The sequence below is a fragment of the Saccopteryx bilineata genome, chromosome 5 (assembly GCF_036850765.1).
Source record: "Saccopteryx bilineata isolate mSacBil1 chromosome 5, mSacBil1_pri_phased_curated, whole genome shotgun sequence".
NCBI classification, from domain to species: domain Eukaryota; kingdom Metazoa; phylum Chordata; class Mammalia; order Chiroptera; family Emballonuridae; genus Saccopteryx; species Saccopteryx bilineata.
The window spans coordinates 265,497,243-265,514,719 of NC_089494.1; the positions used below are offsets into that span (position 1 = coordinate 265,497,243).

The 17,477-nt window shown below is 52.6% G+C and overlaps 1 protein-coding gene across 1 annotated transcript; it reads left to right on the forward strand.

The window, feature by feature from the left end:
* Positions 1–885: 885 nt before the first annotated feature.
* SLBP (stem-loop histone mRNA binding protein) lies at positions 886–12,866 on the forward strand. The gene is made up of 8 exons (XM_066281264.1): positions 886–1,044; positions 1,127–1,243; positions 3,781–3,885; positions 6,090–6,149; positions 6,452–6,589; positions 7,416–7,565; positions 9,459–9,543; positions 11,961–12,866. The coding sequence occupies exons 1-8, from the start codon at positions 986–988 to the stop codon at positions 12,075–12,077; spliced, it is 831 nt and encodes a 276-aa protein (XP_066137361.1). The 5' UTR covers positions 886–985; the 3' UTR covers positions 12,078–12,866.
* Positions 12,867–17,477: the final 4,611 nt, after the last annotated feature.

Below are 17,477 nucleotides of genomic sequence, written 5' to 3' on the forward strand. Positions count from 1 at the left end.
AACAGCGGCATTGTACCCATTTCAACTCGGGTGTTTTGTTCAGAATGAGGAAGAAAAAGGAGGCACAAGCACCTTCCCTCTGATTTCCTAGCTGGGGGGCGGAGGTCTGAGAAGACCATTTCCAGTGTTCTGATTGAAGCGGTGATGGCCAGAGCCCGCGGGGGTCTGAGGTTGGCATACAGGACCTGGAGTCTGGCCCATATGGGACACTGGTGGGCCTTCTGGTCCAGGCCTCCAACCCCGTTCTTTCTCGTGCGCTGGGCCGGGCCTGGGCTGCGCACGCGCTCAGGTGGGGCGAGCCTCCTAACTTGCTGCTGGACCCAAAGCGAGTTTAGGGAAGTGGTACATAACAGCCATTAGGAAGCACGCGGTGGACTCGAGTTTCTGCGTCCTGAGCGGTTTTCTTTCCACCTGGGGCTTCTCGTCCCGGCCAGGGCTCTGTCGGGTTGCTGTGGGCAGGGGTCAGCGCAGGACGGCTCTCGGCCCCACGGGTTTCCGCAGACTTGCGAGGGACGCAAACACGCTTGCCGCACCGCCCCTTCCGGGTTCCCGTTCCCGCCAGCGCGGGGAACGCCGCCGCCGGCGGGCTGACCAATCGGAGACGGCCCCCGCCCAGCTCGGGGCCAATGGGAGCGCCGAGCCGCGCGCGGCCGAAATCTCCCGCCAGCGCCCCTACGGCGCCCGCGAAGGCGCGTCCAATTAGCAGCCGAGGGCCCCAGGCGCTTCCACTCCGGGGGGTGAGCTCTTCTGGGGCGCAGGCTCGGTCAGCACCACGGCGTCCGCCCGCCGGCGGCCGGCAGCGTCTCCCGCGGTCCTAGGCCGCCTGCGCAGCGCGCGTCCGAGCCGGCTCCCCCGCGCGGGCCCGATGGTCTCGCCCGGCCGGGCGCGGGGCGGGGCCGGGCCGGGCACATAAAGGCGGTTGGGGGCGGGGCGCGCAGTCTGTCCGCGCTGCGGGGGAGGACGCGCTGGCAGCCGCTGTCCCGCCATGGCCTGCAGCCCGCGAAGCCCGCCCCGGTTCCGGAGCCGCCGCGACCGCGACGCCAGGTGAGGCCGGGCCGCAGGCGGGCGGGCCGGCGGAGGGGGTCCCGCCCGCCTTGCTCGCCCTGACGCGGCCTCTCGCCCGCAGCCCGCCGCCCCCCGCGAGATGGAACCTCGGGCGCAAGCGCAGAGCCGACGGCCAGCGCCGGACGGCGGAGGACGCCGAAGGCCCCGCGAACCCGACAGGCGACCGCAGACCCGACAGGTGGGCCCCGCGCGCGCTCGGCCCGGGAGGCTTCGCGGGGGACGTCCCCGCAGTCGGCCCCCCAGTGCGCTCCGGCGCGGCGCAGAGGCTACCCCGCAGCTTAGGGGTGTCGGAGCCCCCGCGGCGGCCGCCCGGGCGCGCGTCCTGACGGCCTGAGTCCCGGTCTCGCCCACCGTCCCCAGGTTCCTTCTCCTCCGGGCCCTCTGCGGCGTCGGCGTGGGTTCCAGCCCGGCGGCTCGCTGGCGGGAGCCCGGCACCCCCGGGGTCCGCGTCTGTCGTGCCTGCGCCCGATGCGGTGGTGCTCAGGAGGGACAGAGCCCCGCCGGGCCGGGCGGGGTGAAGGCGGCTAGCTGCTCGGAGCCGGCCCCGGGGCGGGGAGGCCTGTGTGCGGGGACGGGGTGAACTTGGGGCGGCTCCCGGGCGGTCCGGGTGCCGGGACGCTGGGAGGAAAGGGCTCGGGGCGGACCTGAGGCCGGGCGCGCAAGGCCGCGGAGGGGCTGCGGGGTGCAGAGAGACGCCCAGGGTGACCCGGGGCGTCGAGGCTGAAGGCCTCAGTCCTGTCCCGAGATAGAGAGGGAGGATGGGGGCGCATCTGGCCGCGGTGGGGGAGGCAGCGTCAGTCTCGGCCTCCAGGTGGGCGGGAAGGTGTTGGGAAGCTCGCGGGTTGGGGTTGGGGGGCCACGCCTTAGGCACCCAGGTGAGGCAGGGGCGCGGGCAGGCGGTTTTCAGGGCTGGGAAGAGGTGTGAGCAGGAGGGGCTCTGGAGCTTGGGACTGGGAAAGACAGGGTGACCGGAAGTGGCTGTTGAGAGGAAGCTCTGAAGCTCAGACCTTCCATGGGCTCCCACTTAGATGGAGGCAAAAGGGTTGTGTCTCCCCTGTCTGGCTCACGGGCTTCTTCCCCAACGTGGGAGGCACGCTCCTGTCCTAGGCCCTGTCGCCAGCCGTCTGCTCTGCATACCGCTCTTCTCCTGCCATCCCCGGTGGGACTGCATGCGGGCTCCTGGGGAGTGGACCGACTCCACGTCCTCACGGGTACAGAAGTGGTTCCTCCGGAGGGCAGTTAGCTCAGTGTAGAGCGCAGGCTTTACTGTCCAATCAGGCTCTTGCCCCAAAAGTCCTTTGTCCCAGGATAGGACAGGTGGATGAATGAGACCTGCCTAGCGTTCCAGGGAAGAAAGGAATTCTTTGTTGTACTACCAAGTAGGAGGTGCACGGGGGCGTTGGTGAGCACCGTGGAAAGGTTCACGAGTCTGGCCGGGAGACCCAGACCTGAATTGAAGCGCATGAAAGGCTAGTGGGGGTGTTGGTGTCCATTCGTGGACAAACTTGCACTTCTCTGTATCTGTGACAGTTACTGAGTCAGTCTAGCTTTTTTTTTTTTTTTAACTTTTTTTTTCTCTTTTAAAAAAAAATATGTTGATTTTAGAGTAGTGGGGCAGGAAGCATCAACCTGTAGTACTTGCTTCTTGTTTGTGCCTTGACCAGTCAAACCCAGGGTTTTGACCTGGCGACCTCAGCAGTCCAGGTCCGCGCTCCATCCACTGCGCCACCACAGGTCAGGCTAGTTTAACTTTTGGTTTATTAATTTGATTTCACACCCTGCCAACCATTTTTAGACTCTGGAAACTTCCTTGTAGAAATGCAAGTTGAGTTTCTCTGTGGAGTAACTACAGGAAGAAATGATAATTACATGAAAGTGTTAATGATTTGTTTGCATTTTCAAAGCCTGTCATTGGTTGGCATGTAGAACATCCAAGGTTGCTTGTCACTGCCTTGATGTTAGCCTAGTTTTGCTACACCAGTGGGGCCAATAGAAAACTGAGGAACTGTAAAGATGTAAATGTACTTCTAATCTATGAAGACCAGCAATTCTGCCAGAATTGTTGGCGTCGAGCCTTAGGCTTTGAAATGGCCTAATCTTGACTGAAGAGTTCCTTGAGTTCTAGATAGAACTGAGCCCCTCGATTCCGCTGAACCCAACTAGCTTAGGGGGGTACCTTTCCCAGTAGTCCCAAGTCCTAGTGCAGTAAGGACGCAAATGTCCGTTCTTATCCTCTGCCCCCTATTTTAATTATGATGCGATGTGTTGTGAATTATTAATTGCATCTAAAAGTAAATAGTAACCACTACTGGGAAATTTGGCGGTGCTGGTCACTCTGCTTAGTGTTAAATACATTATCTGAAATCTTCTAAGGTCCTGAAAGAAATTAGCTTCTCATTTTGCAAGTGAAAGAAGTAGTTGGGTTAGTTCAGGCACCCTTCTCAGTGGACGCCTTGCTGGCTGGGCCTGCCCTTCCACAGCCGGAGGACTCTGTCCTCAGGATTTGGCCAAAGCTGGCACACCATGTGCGCACGGGAAAGGCTTAATGAGCGAAGCCCAGAGAGACGTTGAGCAGGTTGCCCGAGTGCAGTAAGCTGGAGGTTCCCTGGAGCCCCTTCCCTTGGTGCGCCCCATCCTCTGGCCGTTGCTGGAGTCTGATCTGAAAGGAAACTGGAAGTGTGCCACAGTTCACGGTGCGTTCCCACTTACCTGCAGCTTCACCACTCCCGAAGGCCCGAAACCCCGCTCCAGATGTTCAGACTGGGCCAGTGCCGTGGAGGAGGACGAGATGAGGACCCGAGTGAGCCGGGAGATCGCCAGGTACAGTTCAGACCACTGTGAAATGTTTCCATTGGTGGCGTGTGTGCGTGCGTGTGTGCGTGCGTGTGTGTGTGTGTGTGTGTGTGGTATTTTAAGTTATAAATTAAAGTGAGGTATGTGTTAGAGTGGTGGTTCTCAAAAGTCTGGCCCCCATGCCAGCAACAGCAGCAGATCCTGGCAACTTGGTAGAAATGTAGCTTCTCAGCCCCCCCCCCCCCCACTGGAAGGGAGACTCTGGGCGTGGCCTCTGGATGATTCTGCTCACGGAGGTTTGAGGACCCCTGTCTTGGTGCAGTCCCTCTGGACCTCGGCTGGATTGTAGAAGATTACCAGGATGTGCCCCAGCCAACCCCACTGGGTGTCACAGCCCTGTAGGCACATGGAGGTTTTCTCTGTGGACAGGGAGGCACTCTTGACTCACACCTGGCTCAGGTAACAGCACGGGAATCCCAGAGCCCTGGGAGGTATCCCTAATAGTCTGAACCCCTTGCAGTTGTACCCCAAGTTGTTGGTATATCCAGGTTCTTCTAAAGTCCAGGTCCTGTCTTCTTCCTGGACTCATGGTGATTCAGGTGATGCCTCCTGACCACTGCTCATCTCCCTCAGTGACATTATCACCAATTAGTTGGGGGTCTTTCTCCCCTTTGATACATGCCATCCAGCTTGGCTGAGTGAACTGAGTTGAAGCGTGTCATTCATAGTTAGCTGAAGTGTGTGGAACCCGCAGTGCACTGGTTCTTCATTCTGATGAGTACCTCCGGCCTCGGGTCAGCAGGGAGGCAGGGCGGGACTGCTTGCCCCACAACGCAGGGCTCCGGCACTGGTAGCTGCGTCCTCAGGAAAGGCACCAGCACAAGGGGTTGGCCGTTCAAGAGGACACGAGAGTGTGTGTGGGGTGGTAGTGACCACCCCAACAGTGAACTGGGTGTTCTGAAGGACTCGTCTTGGTCTGTCAGCTGTAACAGGTGGTTTGACCCGGTCTCTGCAGTTTCTGTGCTCAGCTCCAAGACTACACACCTTACAGTACACCTGTGTGCCCTGGCCCTCATCACCCCTCACTGCGGACCACCTGCAGCTCTTATGCAGGGGGAGCCCTCTTTGTTCCTCTGTTGTCTCACAAGCCTGTCTGAAAATTGTCCTACTTTGCAAAACAGGCCTGCTGTGTTTGGGCTACTCTTGCTCACACCCTTTGTGGTGGAATGCTGCTTTTGGTAATGCCCAGGCGATTGGGCCTGTTGGTGAGAGCAGTCTGCCCGCTGATCCCGGGGGAGGGGACTGGGAGAGCTCAGCTCACTGCTGCACCACTGGGACTGGGCACACCACACACCAGCTCTCTGAGAACTTGAAAATAGGTTTGTTGTTCTGCAGCTTGTCTTTCTCAGCTGGGGTCCTGGGGAGAATGGAGCCCGAAGGAGATGGTGTGAGGGATAGGCTCTCAGTTCTTACGGAGGCTCTGTCATCTGCTGTTGGAGTACACAGGAGATCATGGTTCTCTGCTCCTGGTGTCCAGACTGCAGCAGACTGGGAGGGGCGAGAAGTCCACACTGTGGGGGAGACACAGCGGTAGGTGACTTCTCTTAGTCACTTGCATGAGCTTATAGCTGAGGTGGCTCATGGTTTTAGTGTCAGATGGCACTGCGCTCCCATGGTGACGTCTGCAAAGCTAGGTTTGTAGTTGCTCTAACGGCAGCTGCCCGTGCAGCCCGCGAGGAACGGGGGGGGGGGGGGAGGGGGGGTCAGCCTCTTTCCAAGATCAGAGAAGGTAAGCAGTGTCCAGCAGGCACACGGTCTCAGTAGTGTCCTTGTGCTGTTAGAAATAAAAACTTCTTATTTCAACTTAGTGTTCTCTTTAAGACTGCAGGGTTTTGGGTATGTAAATTTCTGCGTTGCGTGGCTCTTGCTACTTAATCTGAAACTGTTAGGGTTTCTTTGGGCTCCAGAAGCTCCCTGTTGCAGAGGCCGTAGTCTTCTCTCAGAACCTGGCAGCTTTACGCACTTCATGTGATCTTGGCAAATAACATCTTATAAAAGAAAGGGAGTGAAGAAAGGTTCGAAATGATAAAAGACATGATATGCTCTGACCCCTCTCCACTTACTCAGACCGCTTCCCTCGGGAAGGCTTGATTCCTGTGTTGCTCTTAAGAGCATTAGGCATTATTTTTTTTATACTTTATTTTAAACAGCAACACTTGCTTTGTTCCCAGATACAAAAGGAAACTCCTCATAAATGACTTTGGAAGAGAGAGGAAACCCTCATTGGGAAGGTGAGTGCTGCTGTTTCTTCCCTCGTTGGATAGACCTGTAATTTGTTCGTGGAAAAGATTGTGACCAGGAGATGCCAGTTGTGTCAGTAGCATTTACTAATAGACCATTCTTCACTAATTTGGAATATCGTATCTATTATGTACTTGATTCTCATACAAGGAGGTTCTGGACTCTACTGGAGTTCATATGATTTGAAGTCCAAAGGATAGATTCCTTTGTTATTGTGTTTCTACATTCTCTTACACTGTGATCTTGGTTGCGAGGCTTGTTTTGGTGTTAATTTCCTTCTTTCCGTCTCCAGTGGAGACTCGAAGGCGTCTCCGTCTGCAGTGCCAGCTGACCTGGAGACGGACGAAAGTGTCCTGATGAGGAGACAGAAGCAGATCAACTATGGGAAGAACACCCTGGCCTATGACCGCTACATTAGAGAGGTCCCGAGGTAGGCCGTCGTGGGGCGCGGAGACCCCCAGATGGTTATGTAAATAAGGAAGGGGCTGGTGGTAGAAAAACCAAGAATGGGAAGATTTTAACTGTAACTTGTTTGCCATTTATAATGTCTGGTAAACATCTTGTTTCTCAGGACTCACAGCAGTGGATGTAAAGTCCACGAAGGGAAGAGTGTGAGGGTCATGTTAAAGGTCTTCCTGGGAGCACAGTGAGCGGCCCGTGTGCATAGGCAGCTCTGGCTCCCTGCTCCCACACAGACACGCTTTAGACCAGTGTTTTTTAGCTCTTGGTCCGCAAGAGAGTTAACCACCTGCTGTCGTATGAAGATTACAGATCTAGTGATTTTAGTCAAAATCACTTATGCTCAGGGCGATTGCCACTTACCAGCCTACACCATTGATGAAAGTACTATTGAGGTTGTCTTAGATATCTTTGGAACTTGTAGGCTTGTTCAAACAATGCGCCATGCAGAGCATATACAAGTCCTGCACGATAGAAAACATCCGGACAAACTTAGGTAGCGTTCAGTGCTTCGTACCTGTGGAGTCCGGGAGTCAAGCACCAGCTCGTACCCTGTTGCACTCAGTTCGGTCTGATTAAACTTAATTTGTGTGTGTTTCTAGCCAGCTAGGTCACCTGTCCCCAAGTGTACTGCTCTAGACGGCACACCACCTACACTGCAGGGCTGGGATTCAGAGGCACGTTTTGGAGCATAGATTGCAGAGGAACAGTAGAGTCAAAGAGGCTGCTTTGTTTAGTGGTTACTTTGCTCGTTTTGTAGAACGTTAGTCAACCTATAATTTTAATCTCTCTGGTAGGCACCTTCGACAGCCCGGCATTCACCCCAAGACCCCCAACAAATTCAAGAAGTACAGCCGTCGCTCATGGGACCAGCAGATCAAACTCTGGAAGGTGGCCCTGCATTTTTGGGACCCACCAGCTGAAGAAGGATGTGATATTCAAGAAATGTATGTCTTGTTACCTTCTTGTCCTATTTCTACACAGTGCCTGTTGCTTGCATGGCAGCCAGTTGCCATAGCATTGTGCTGTGTGCACAAGTGTCTACAGCAGGGGGCAGGCCCTGGGGGGCTGGGGGAGGAGCCTGCTTCTTTGGTTGGATTTACTTTTATTAGCTAGAAAAAAATAGAGCTTAGAAAACTAGAAATATGTGGGGTTTTATTTTTTGTTTATTATAAGGTCTACTGAAAAGTTCTGTCCGTTTCTATCACTACAAGTTTCGACACGTAAGCACATGTTTATTTGGCGCATGTGTGCCTATTTTTATCACTTAATGTATACATACTGACGTAGCAAATTAACTAAAACAAAGTTGATTCACGTTAGTCTTATGTGTGAAGTAATAGTATACCCATGGCTACTGATAAAGTTCATTCATGCCACTGTATTTTTACGAATTTCAACAAGGAGGAAATGCTACAGAAGCATGTAGAAATTTATTTAAAGTGTTTGGTGAAGGTACAGTTTCTGATAGGACATGCAGAAGATGGTTCAAAATATTTGAAACAGGTGATTTCAACCTTTCTAATAAGCCACGTTCTAGGCGACCATCTTTGATACATGACAATGTTGTTAAGACCGTGTTGGAGCAAGATCCTTTTCTGACAACATCGGAGATAGCAGAAAGGCTTAATTTAGCTCAGCAAACCATTTCGGACCATATTCGGAAGATAGGATTGGGGTGGAAATATTCAAGATGGGTGCTACATGAATTAAGTCAGAGAATTTTTTGTTTTATTCCAAAAACGGACAGAACTTTCCGGTAGACCTTATATTTATTTATTTATTTTTTTTCTGAAACGGAGAGGCAGACAGACTCCTGCATGCACCCGACCGGGATCTACCTGATATGCCCACCAGGGGTTGATGCTCTGCCCATCTGGGGCCTTTGCTCTGCTGCAACCAGAGCCATTTTAGCACCTGAGGTGGAGGCCATGGAGCCGTCCTCAGCGCCCAGGCCAACTATGCTCCAGTGGAGCCTTGGCTGCGGGAGGGGAAGAGAGAGACAAAGAAAGGAGAGGGGAGGGGTGGAGAAGCAGATGGGTGCTTCTCCTGTGTGCCCTGGCTGGGAATTGAACCCTGGGACTTCCACACACTGGGCTAATGCTCTACCACTGAGCCAACTGGCCAGGGCCTGTTTATTTATTTTTAAGATAAACATTCTAAAAATGATTTGAGGAATTTATTTTGAACTATGAAAATAGGGTTTTTTTATAACTAAGAAAAGTTTTTACCTTTTCCCTGCTGGGTTTAAATTTGTGCCAAGTCAGAAAGAGCTCAGACTTGAGTGTTTGCCATGGGTCAGGGTGCCAGTTGACCAGGGAGGTGGAGAGGATGGTCTTACACTTGCCTCCTGCTGTGAGGTTTCTTGACTTTGTGCTTGGAAATTGATTAAACTGTCATGTTTGAAACGAAGTCTAACATGGCTTTACAGTTTAGCCTCACAGGTGTCATACTGAGATTTTTCTATTGTGACAGTATTGTCCCATTCTCTCTCTGAGTAGAAAGTTTGGAGAATTAGTGACGAGGTGTCGTCTGGTCTGCCATGGTGTTCATTCTGCTATGCCCCAGATTGATCTAATTATTGGTGCTTCTACTTCAAGTTGCTTGTGGGTGTACATCTCTCCGCTGTGGTTGGGGTTGGGCAGACCGGTGCTCTGAGCTGTGGACTGCCTGCCAGCCGTGCAGTGGTGATGCGGCCCGTGGCAGTCCCTGAAAGTGGTTCTCGAGGGGCAGCATGGTGTCATGAGGTTTGTCTTTAGCGAACAGATAGGGAGAACTTTTCTGTATCACAGGTCTCCTGGCTTTGTTAGGTGGTGACTCGTGCCTGTTTGATTCCACAGACATCCCGTAGACCTCGGGGAAATGGAGACGGAGTCTGCAGAAAGCAGCTCTGAGTCCCAGGCGAGCTCTCAGGATAACAACCTCGTGAGTACCTTCCCTTGGTTGTGTCTCAGCATGGGTGTCTGGGTCACATGTTGATGGTATGTTCCCCTTTATAAGCTGTAGTTTCAGCGAAGTATGATTCTGATGCTTGTGAGAAAGGGGCTCTTACCCCTCCCTTTGTGGTACCCATCAGAATGATTTGATGGCGCTCCTAGGTAGTGGCCTTGACGCCTCCACGGTGCTGGTCACGGGACTGTCCCCTGGACGCCTCCACGGTGCTGTTCACGGGACTGTCCCCTGGACGCCTCCACGGTGCTGCTCACGGGACTGTCCCCTGGACGCCTCCACGGTGCTGCTCACGGGACTGTCCCCTGGACGCCTCCACGGTGCTGCTCACGGGACTGTCCCCTGGACGCCTCCACGGTGCTGCTCACGGGACTGTCCCCTGGACGCCTCCACGGTGCTGTTCACGGGACTGTCCCCTGGACGCCTCCACGGTGCTGTTCACGGGACTGTCCCCTGGACGCCTCCACGGTGCTGTTCACGGGACTGTCCCCTGGACGCCTCCACGGTGCTGTTCACGGGACTGTCCCCTGGACGCCTCCACGGTGCTGCTCACGGGACTGTCCCCTGGACGCCTCCACGGTGCTGCTCACGGGACTGTCCCCTGGACGCCTCCACGGTGCTGTTCACGGGACTGTCCCCTGGACGCCTCCACGGTGCTGTTCACGGGACTGTCCCCTGGACGCCTCCACGGTGCTGCTCACGGGACTGTCCCCTGGACGCCTCCACGGTGCTGTTCACAGGACTGTCTGCAAACAGCTCGTAGTCAGGGTTCTCAGTTGTCCCAATATTATCGTTTCTTTCTTGACTCAATTTAATCAAGGGTTATAGGCTTAAGTTGCCATGGTTAAATTTCCTTTATCTTTTTTTTTTTCCTTTTTTTTAGAGACAGAGAGAGTCAGAGAGAGGGATAGATAGACAGACAGGAACGGAGAGAGATGAGACGCATCAATCATTAGTTTTTCATTGTGACACCTTAGTTCAGGGGTTGGGAACCATTTTGGCTGAGAGAGCCATAAACGCCACATATTTTAAAATGTAATTCTGTGAGAGCCATACAACGACCCGTGTACGTTACGCATTATCCAATAAAAATTTGGTGTTGTCCTGAAGGACAGCTGTGATTGGCTCCAGCCGCCCGCAACCATGAACATGAGCAGTAGGAAATGAATGGATTGTAATACATGAGAATGTTTTATATTTTTAATGTTATTATTTTTTTTATTAAAGATTTGTCTGTGAGCCAGATGCAGCCATCAAAAGAGCCACAGGGTCCCGACCCCTGCCTTAGTAGTTCATTGATTGCTTTCTCATATGTGCCTTGACCGTGGGCCTTCAGCAGACTGAGTAACCCCTTGCTCAAACCAGCGACCTTGGGTCCAAGCTGGTGAGCTTTGCTCAAACCAGATGAGCCCGTGCTCAAGCTGGCGACCTCGGGGTCTTGAACCTGGGTCCTCTGCATCCCAGTCCGACGCTCTTATCTACTGCGCCACTGTCTGGTCAGGCAGATTTCCTTTACCTTGAAATATCTCTGCCCTTCCCCCACGACACTGACTTTTTTTTTAAACATTCATTTTAAATTTTGGTTATAGTTGGTATAAACATTGGGCTTCAACTGGTGTAAACTTCCTAAGTTGTAAACTAAAAATTTTAATTTATTTCAATGTGTGACCTTTCAATTGAACTTTTTAAATGAAAAAAGCAAAACCTGCTCATTAAAGTAACCAGAAGTATATGGAAGTGAACACTGACCTCTGTCCTGGGAGCGGCTGCTCAGTGCCGTCCAGCCCCTTAGCCTTCTCTGTGGGTACGAAAAGCGTGCCCACTTGAACTGTTTCGTAAAGCGCCCTGTATGTAGTGTGTTCATTCTCGCACGTGATGCCCACAAGGTGTGGGGTGTTGGAAGTGGCCTCCGCTTTTAAGGTGAGGCGGGCTTGGGAAGAGGCTGTCCGCAGCCCCCGTGGCTGAAGCTGAGGCGGCTCCTCCCCCGGGGAGCAGGTGCTCGGCTGTCTGGTACGAGGGCTTCACGAGGCGGGGTACGGCAGGTTTCTGGTCCACAGGGCAGCTCCTGTTTCTCCCGGTCAAGTTGAGTGGCTGGGACTGGAGGCCTGAAAGGGTCAGTTGTTTTCTAAATGGGGGGAGGTGATTAGTGGGGAGGAGTGGGACACATCCAGCTAAAACAGTTTGATGTCATCTGTGACTCTTAATTAGCTGCTGTTTTGAATTCCCTTCCTGTGCTCCAGCGTTGAAGGTCTTTGCCAGTGATGACTGGTTGCAGGCCTGGCGTGCTGTGGCTGTAGGCAGTGGCACTGAGGCACTTACTCTCAGTGGGGTTAGCTCCACTAGTTCCGAGTCTTCTGGGGGGGCTAGCTGAGACCCACGCTTCTGTTTTCTAGGATATGTACTCTGGCACACCCACCAAAGTCAGACACGTGGACTGCCGAGTGGAGGATGAGTTTGACCTGGAAGCTTGTCTGACTGAACCCTTGAAAGACTTCCCAGCCATGAGCTGACTGTGCCACGTGGAAGCCGCAGGTGGCCAGTTGCTCTTCCTGGCAGGTGGAGGCCAGCCAAGCATGCGTCCTGTGTTTGTCACGGTGGCTCCTGTTAGTAGTGTATTATCTCATGGTGAATTGTAATCCTTGCCTTATTTCTTAAACAGTTTTGTGTATAGTGAGTGTATTTTGCATGTTTTAAATTGTAAAAGCAACTTAATCCAATGAAAATCAAACTTGAAGCAATCTCACAACAGACTTCATTGCTTAGTCCCTGCCGCCCAAGTCCACCTGTAAGCACACTTTAGCTGGTCTCCACCAGTGTTTCAGACGTGGAGCTGCACTTGTTACTTGGCTGGTGTGGGTTTGGCTGTGTTCAGGGACCAGTTTGGCATTAGCTTTCCGTACTGGTATCTGATGATTTTCACAGTCGGATCCTTTAATATCTTTATGGAGTCTTAATTTTTGGCCTTTCATCAATATGTCAAGGTGGTTTTTTCCTGCACACAGAGCACTGAGTAGTCAGATATTGAAGTAATAGGTTTTATGTAAGTTACGCAGTCTTAATTGGGTACTTGTACATAGCGCGAGGTAGGCCTTCTACCAGTAATACTCCAAGAGTTAAAGCAGCAAGGGGATGTAGAAAGAACATTTTTTTACACAGTTAATTTACCATGTAAAATTGCTGTAAATGACAATGTATACAGATTTTCTGTTCTAACATTTGATTGTAAACTTGTTAAGACTGTTAAGTTTTTATTGCTTTTGTATGGAATGAGATTGAAGAAATAAAGAGCCTTTACCTGATTTATGACTTTTCCAGACAGGCTGGCTGCGGAGACAGTTCTGGGTTTGGGGCCGATGCTGGAGGAGGGTGAGGCGCGGAGGCCTGGGGAGGACTAGCTGACCTGTGGCAGGGGGTGGACGCGGCACCTTACACGAGGGCGAGGAGGCTGGGCTGGCGGGAGCAGGTGAGTGAGGGGAGGTCAGGGTTGGGGGCTGCATTGGGACTTGGGCTTTCTTCTGAGTGGGCTGGGCAGCCCGGATGGTCTTGAGCGGGGATATGGTCTCTAACTGGTTCTAGAAGAATCTGCCCTGGCTATGAGCTTTTGCTTCACATTTAAATTCTTGGACTTCTCTTAAGCCCCCAAGGAAATCAGTCTTGAGGCTTTTGAGCTTGTCTTGTAATGTGAACACGATCTAGTATTTTCTGTATGCACTGCAAATAACCGGGAAGCTGGGATTGAGTTGCCTTTATTCTTGACTCTTGTCCACGGGACCAGGAAGTGTCAGAACTGAATTGAGTTTGTCCAGTATGATTAATTCTTCACGACTCCAGGCTGATTGCTATCTCGGTCCCCCTGGTGGTTCATTTTCCTATCTTCCGTGTATAGCTGGACGTGGTCAGCTTATCAGGGTTGTCATCCTACATCCCCCCACTGACTCTGCCTCGTGTATTTTGAGGCCATTCTTGTTCCTTGCTGGGCCACCAAGGATCCTGTCCTGCAGGTGCTCTTCTCAGCAACTCCGCCAGCAGGTCGCTCATTCCCCCGTCTGTCGGGTAGGACGGAGTTGCTGAGCTGCCGGGGTGAGCGAGTCAGCAGCCTCTGCCTGAGCCTGGAAGCTGCACTCCGGCTTTCTGGGCCCACGTGGGTGGTTCTTCCAGTGGATGTAGAATTCAAAGGGTTCCCCTCCGGCCCCAAGTAGACAAATCTGAAAGGCCTGCTGGGCAAAGGCACATGACCATACTTGACCAACTGCGAGTGCCTTGGGAATAAACATGTGAGTTGTCTTCTCTGAACCAGGGTTGGTTTTGTGCATATGATGGGGATGAGGAGGAGTGGGACTTGGGATCATTAGGCTGCACATTAATTTTACGTTTAAGAATCTTGAGGGGGCCTGGCCTGTGGTGGTGCAGTGGATAAAGCGTCAATCTAGAATGCTGAGGTCACTAGTTTGAAACCCTGGGCTTGCCTGGTCAAGTTGATGCTGGGAGTTGATGCTTCCAGCTGCTCCCCCTCTTCTCTTTCTCTCTAAAATGAAGAAATCTTTTTTTTTTTGTGACAGAGACAGAGAGGGACAGACAGGAAGGGGGAGAGATGAGAAGCATCAATTCTTTGTTGCGGCACCTTAGTTCATTGATTGTTTTCTCAGATGTGCCTTGAGTGGGGGGCTACAGCAGTCTGAGTGACCTTTTGCTCAAGCTGATGAGCCCTCGCTCAAGCTGGCGATCTTGGGGTTTCGAACCTGGGTCCTCTGCGTCCCAGTCCGATGCTCTATCCACTGCCCACTGCGCCGCCTGGTCAGGCTGAACAAATAAAATCTTAAAAAATCTTGAAGGGTGTGTGTTTTGGGATTTTTTTATACATACATATATATATACATATATATATATACATACATACATATATATATATATATATTTTTTTTTCCCCCACAGAGAGTCAGAGAGAGGGACAGATAGGGACAGACAGGAACGGAGAGAGACAAGAAGCATCAATCATCAGCTTTTCATTGCGACACCTTAGTTCATTGATTGCTTTCTCATATGTGCCTTGACCATGGGCCTTCAGCAGATCGAGTAACGCCTTGCCAGAGACCTTGGGTCCAAGCTGGTGAGCTTTTGCTCAAACCAGATGAGCCTGCACTCAAGCTGGCAACCTCGAGGTCTCGAACCTGGTCCATCCCAGTTCGACGCTCTATCCACTGTACCACCGCCTGGTCAGGCGGGGTTATATGTATATTTTTTGTCATTGCTGTTTTGTTGGCTTTTTCACGTGCAGGCTAAGCCACTTTGTAAAACTCCCATTTCAAAGATGCGTGTAGTTGTGTGATGCTTTACCTGCTGCACCACCACTGGTCGGGTCCAATCCATAGCTTTAACTTAAAATGATGTGAACCATTACATGCTTTTATTTTATTATTATTTTGTATTTTTCTGAAGCTGGAAACGGGAGAGAAAGTCAGACAGACTCCCACATGTGCCCAATCGGGATCCACCCGGCACACCCACCAGGGGCTATGCTCTGCCCACCAGGGGGCGATGCTCTGCCCCTCCTGGGCGTCGCTCTGTTGCGACCAGAGCCACTCTAGCGCCTGGGGCAGAGGCCAAGGAGCCATCCCCAGCGCCCGGGCCATCTTTGCTCCAATGGAGCCTCGGCTGCAGACGGGGAAGAGAGAGACAGAGAGGAAGGAGAGGGGGAGGGGTGGAGAAGCAAATGGGCACTTCTCCTGTGTGCCCTGGCTGGGAATCGAACCTGGGACTTCTGCACGCCAGGCCGATGCTCTACCACTGAACCAACTGTCCAGGGCCACATGCTTTTATTTTTATCTTTATTTTTTGGTGGAAAATGTAGTTGTGTAAGAAGCAAAGGTTCCAGATATGGACACTAGGGGCTTCGAGGTTAGTGTCCCTGGACACTAGGGGCTTTGAGGTTAGTGTCCCCACCATGGCACCAACGGTGCAGAACCCTGGAGTGTGCTGCCTGCCAGGACATCAGGCGCTCTGTGTGGGTTGAGGATACAGACCTGCCATGCAGCCCAGCTCTGTTACAGTTGCAGAGGGCCACCTTCAGTGCCTCCACAAAGCCTGCACATTGTCAGTAGGCACATAAAGGGTGATCTTCAGGCAAGATTAATCACTCAGGCACTTAGGAAGAGGGAGGTCCACTACAGAGCAGTCCTCGTGGCTTCAGGGAGGCCTAGACTTTGTTGGGTCCTGGAACCTCCAGCGCATACTTCTTGCCCATGTGAGCACCAAGCCACATGAAGTCACGTGGCGTGTCCCCCAAAAGCCTCGAATGCAATTTAGGGAGGGGTTTTTAGGTGTCATGACCATCAGTGCACTTGCTGTGCTCTAGGGAAAATGCAGAATTTGAGTTTCCCAGGAGTCTCTTCCCCCCTGGGGCAGAAGTGACACAGGTAGGCGGAACAAGGCTGTAGAAGTTATCTTGCTGCATAACAAATTTCCCCAAACCTAGTGGCTCGCAAGAGAGATTTAATATCTCAGTTTCTGTGACTGAGTTGGGTCCTTCCATCCAGATTCTCACAGGACTGCAGTCACGAGGTCAGCAGGGGCCAGGGCCTTACCTGAAAGCTCACCTGGGGAAGGAGCATGTCCAGGCTCACTCGGGGGGCTGCTGGCAGGACTCGGTCCCTCGCAGGCTGTTGGCCAGAGGTCACCCTCTTCCTCGCCAGCTGGGCTTCTCCATGTGGCAGTTGGCTTCAGCAGAGCCACCAAGATGAATGTTACAGCCTTCTATAACTGATTTTGGAAGCCAACAGCCTGTCACTTCTTGGGTTAGAAGCAAGCCACTGGGCATCCCACCCTCAAGGAGAGGGGGTGACATGGAGTAGACTCCTGGGAGGGGCACTGTTGGAGCCATCCTAGAAGCCAGCCTACCACAGGGGCCCTTAAACGCTCAGTGACTGGACATCCACAGGCACAGCCCTGAACCCCAACCTATATCTCACACCTCATCCAACAGTTAACTTGAAACGGGCCACAGACTTTAAGTGTAAAAGGGTCAATCTGCAGAAATTTGTTGGGATTTAGGGCTAGGCAGAGGTCTTAGACTTGACACCAAGCACAATCCATAAAGGAGAAACTGAAACCCGGCCTTTTCAGAACGAAAAGCTTTTGCCCTGTGAACAACTGTTAAAGAGCATGAAGAGACAAGCTGCAGAAGAGGGGAAAAAACCTTTGCCAACCACATGGGACCAAGGATGTGTACCTGAAATATATAAAGGACTCTCAAAACTCAATGGCCATAAACAAACCCTATTAGAAAATGAGCAGAGGGGGCGTGAAGAGACATTCAGGGTTTGGGCGAGAACTGCCATGGCTGTACCGACTTTTCCTGTCCACCAAAGAGGCGGCCTGGCCATTCCATTCCGTTAACGCCTTCACCAGTGTTCTGTAACCTTGACCACAAAGGTCTTAAAACCTCGCGTTCCCTCGTAGGAGCCCAATTGTTGAGAATGACCCTTTCCCAAGCGTCCCATGTTCTGCTGGTCGCATGTGGACTCCACTGTGAATGTGATCTTGGGCTTCCCTCCCTTGCTCCATAGTATAAGCTATTCGCTGGCCCTATAGTCTCTTGGTGTTCCTTTGTAGAGAACCGTGTTTGGTATAATCACGGCAGTTTCAGTTCTTCCTTTCCAGCCCTAATTACTCATCTCTGCTTCTTGTCTTCCTGTGTCGGAGATGGCCTACAGCATGCTCTTGGACAGACTTGTTCAAGGTCACACGGCAGTCGCCCGCAGGGCGGGTAGGACCCGGAAAGTGGGAACCTAGTGCAAGGAGGGACAAAGAGGGACTTCCCAAACGGCCTGGCTGCTGGCGGGGCCAAGTCCTTCGCTCCAGCCCGAGCCACCGGCCTGCCCCACTCAGCGCCCCTCCCGCCGCCTGAGGTCGCC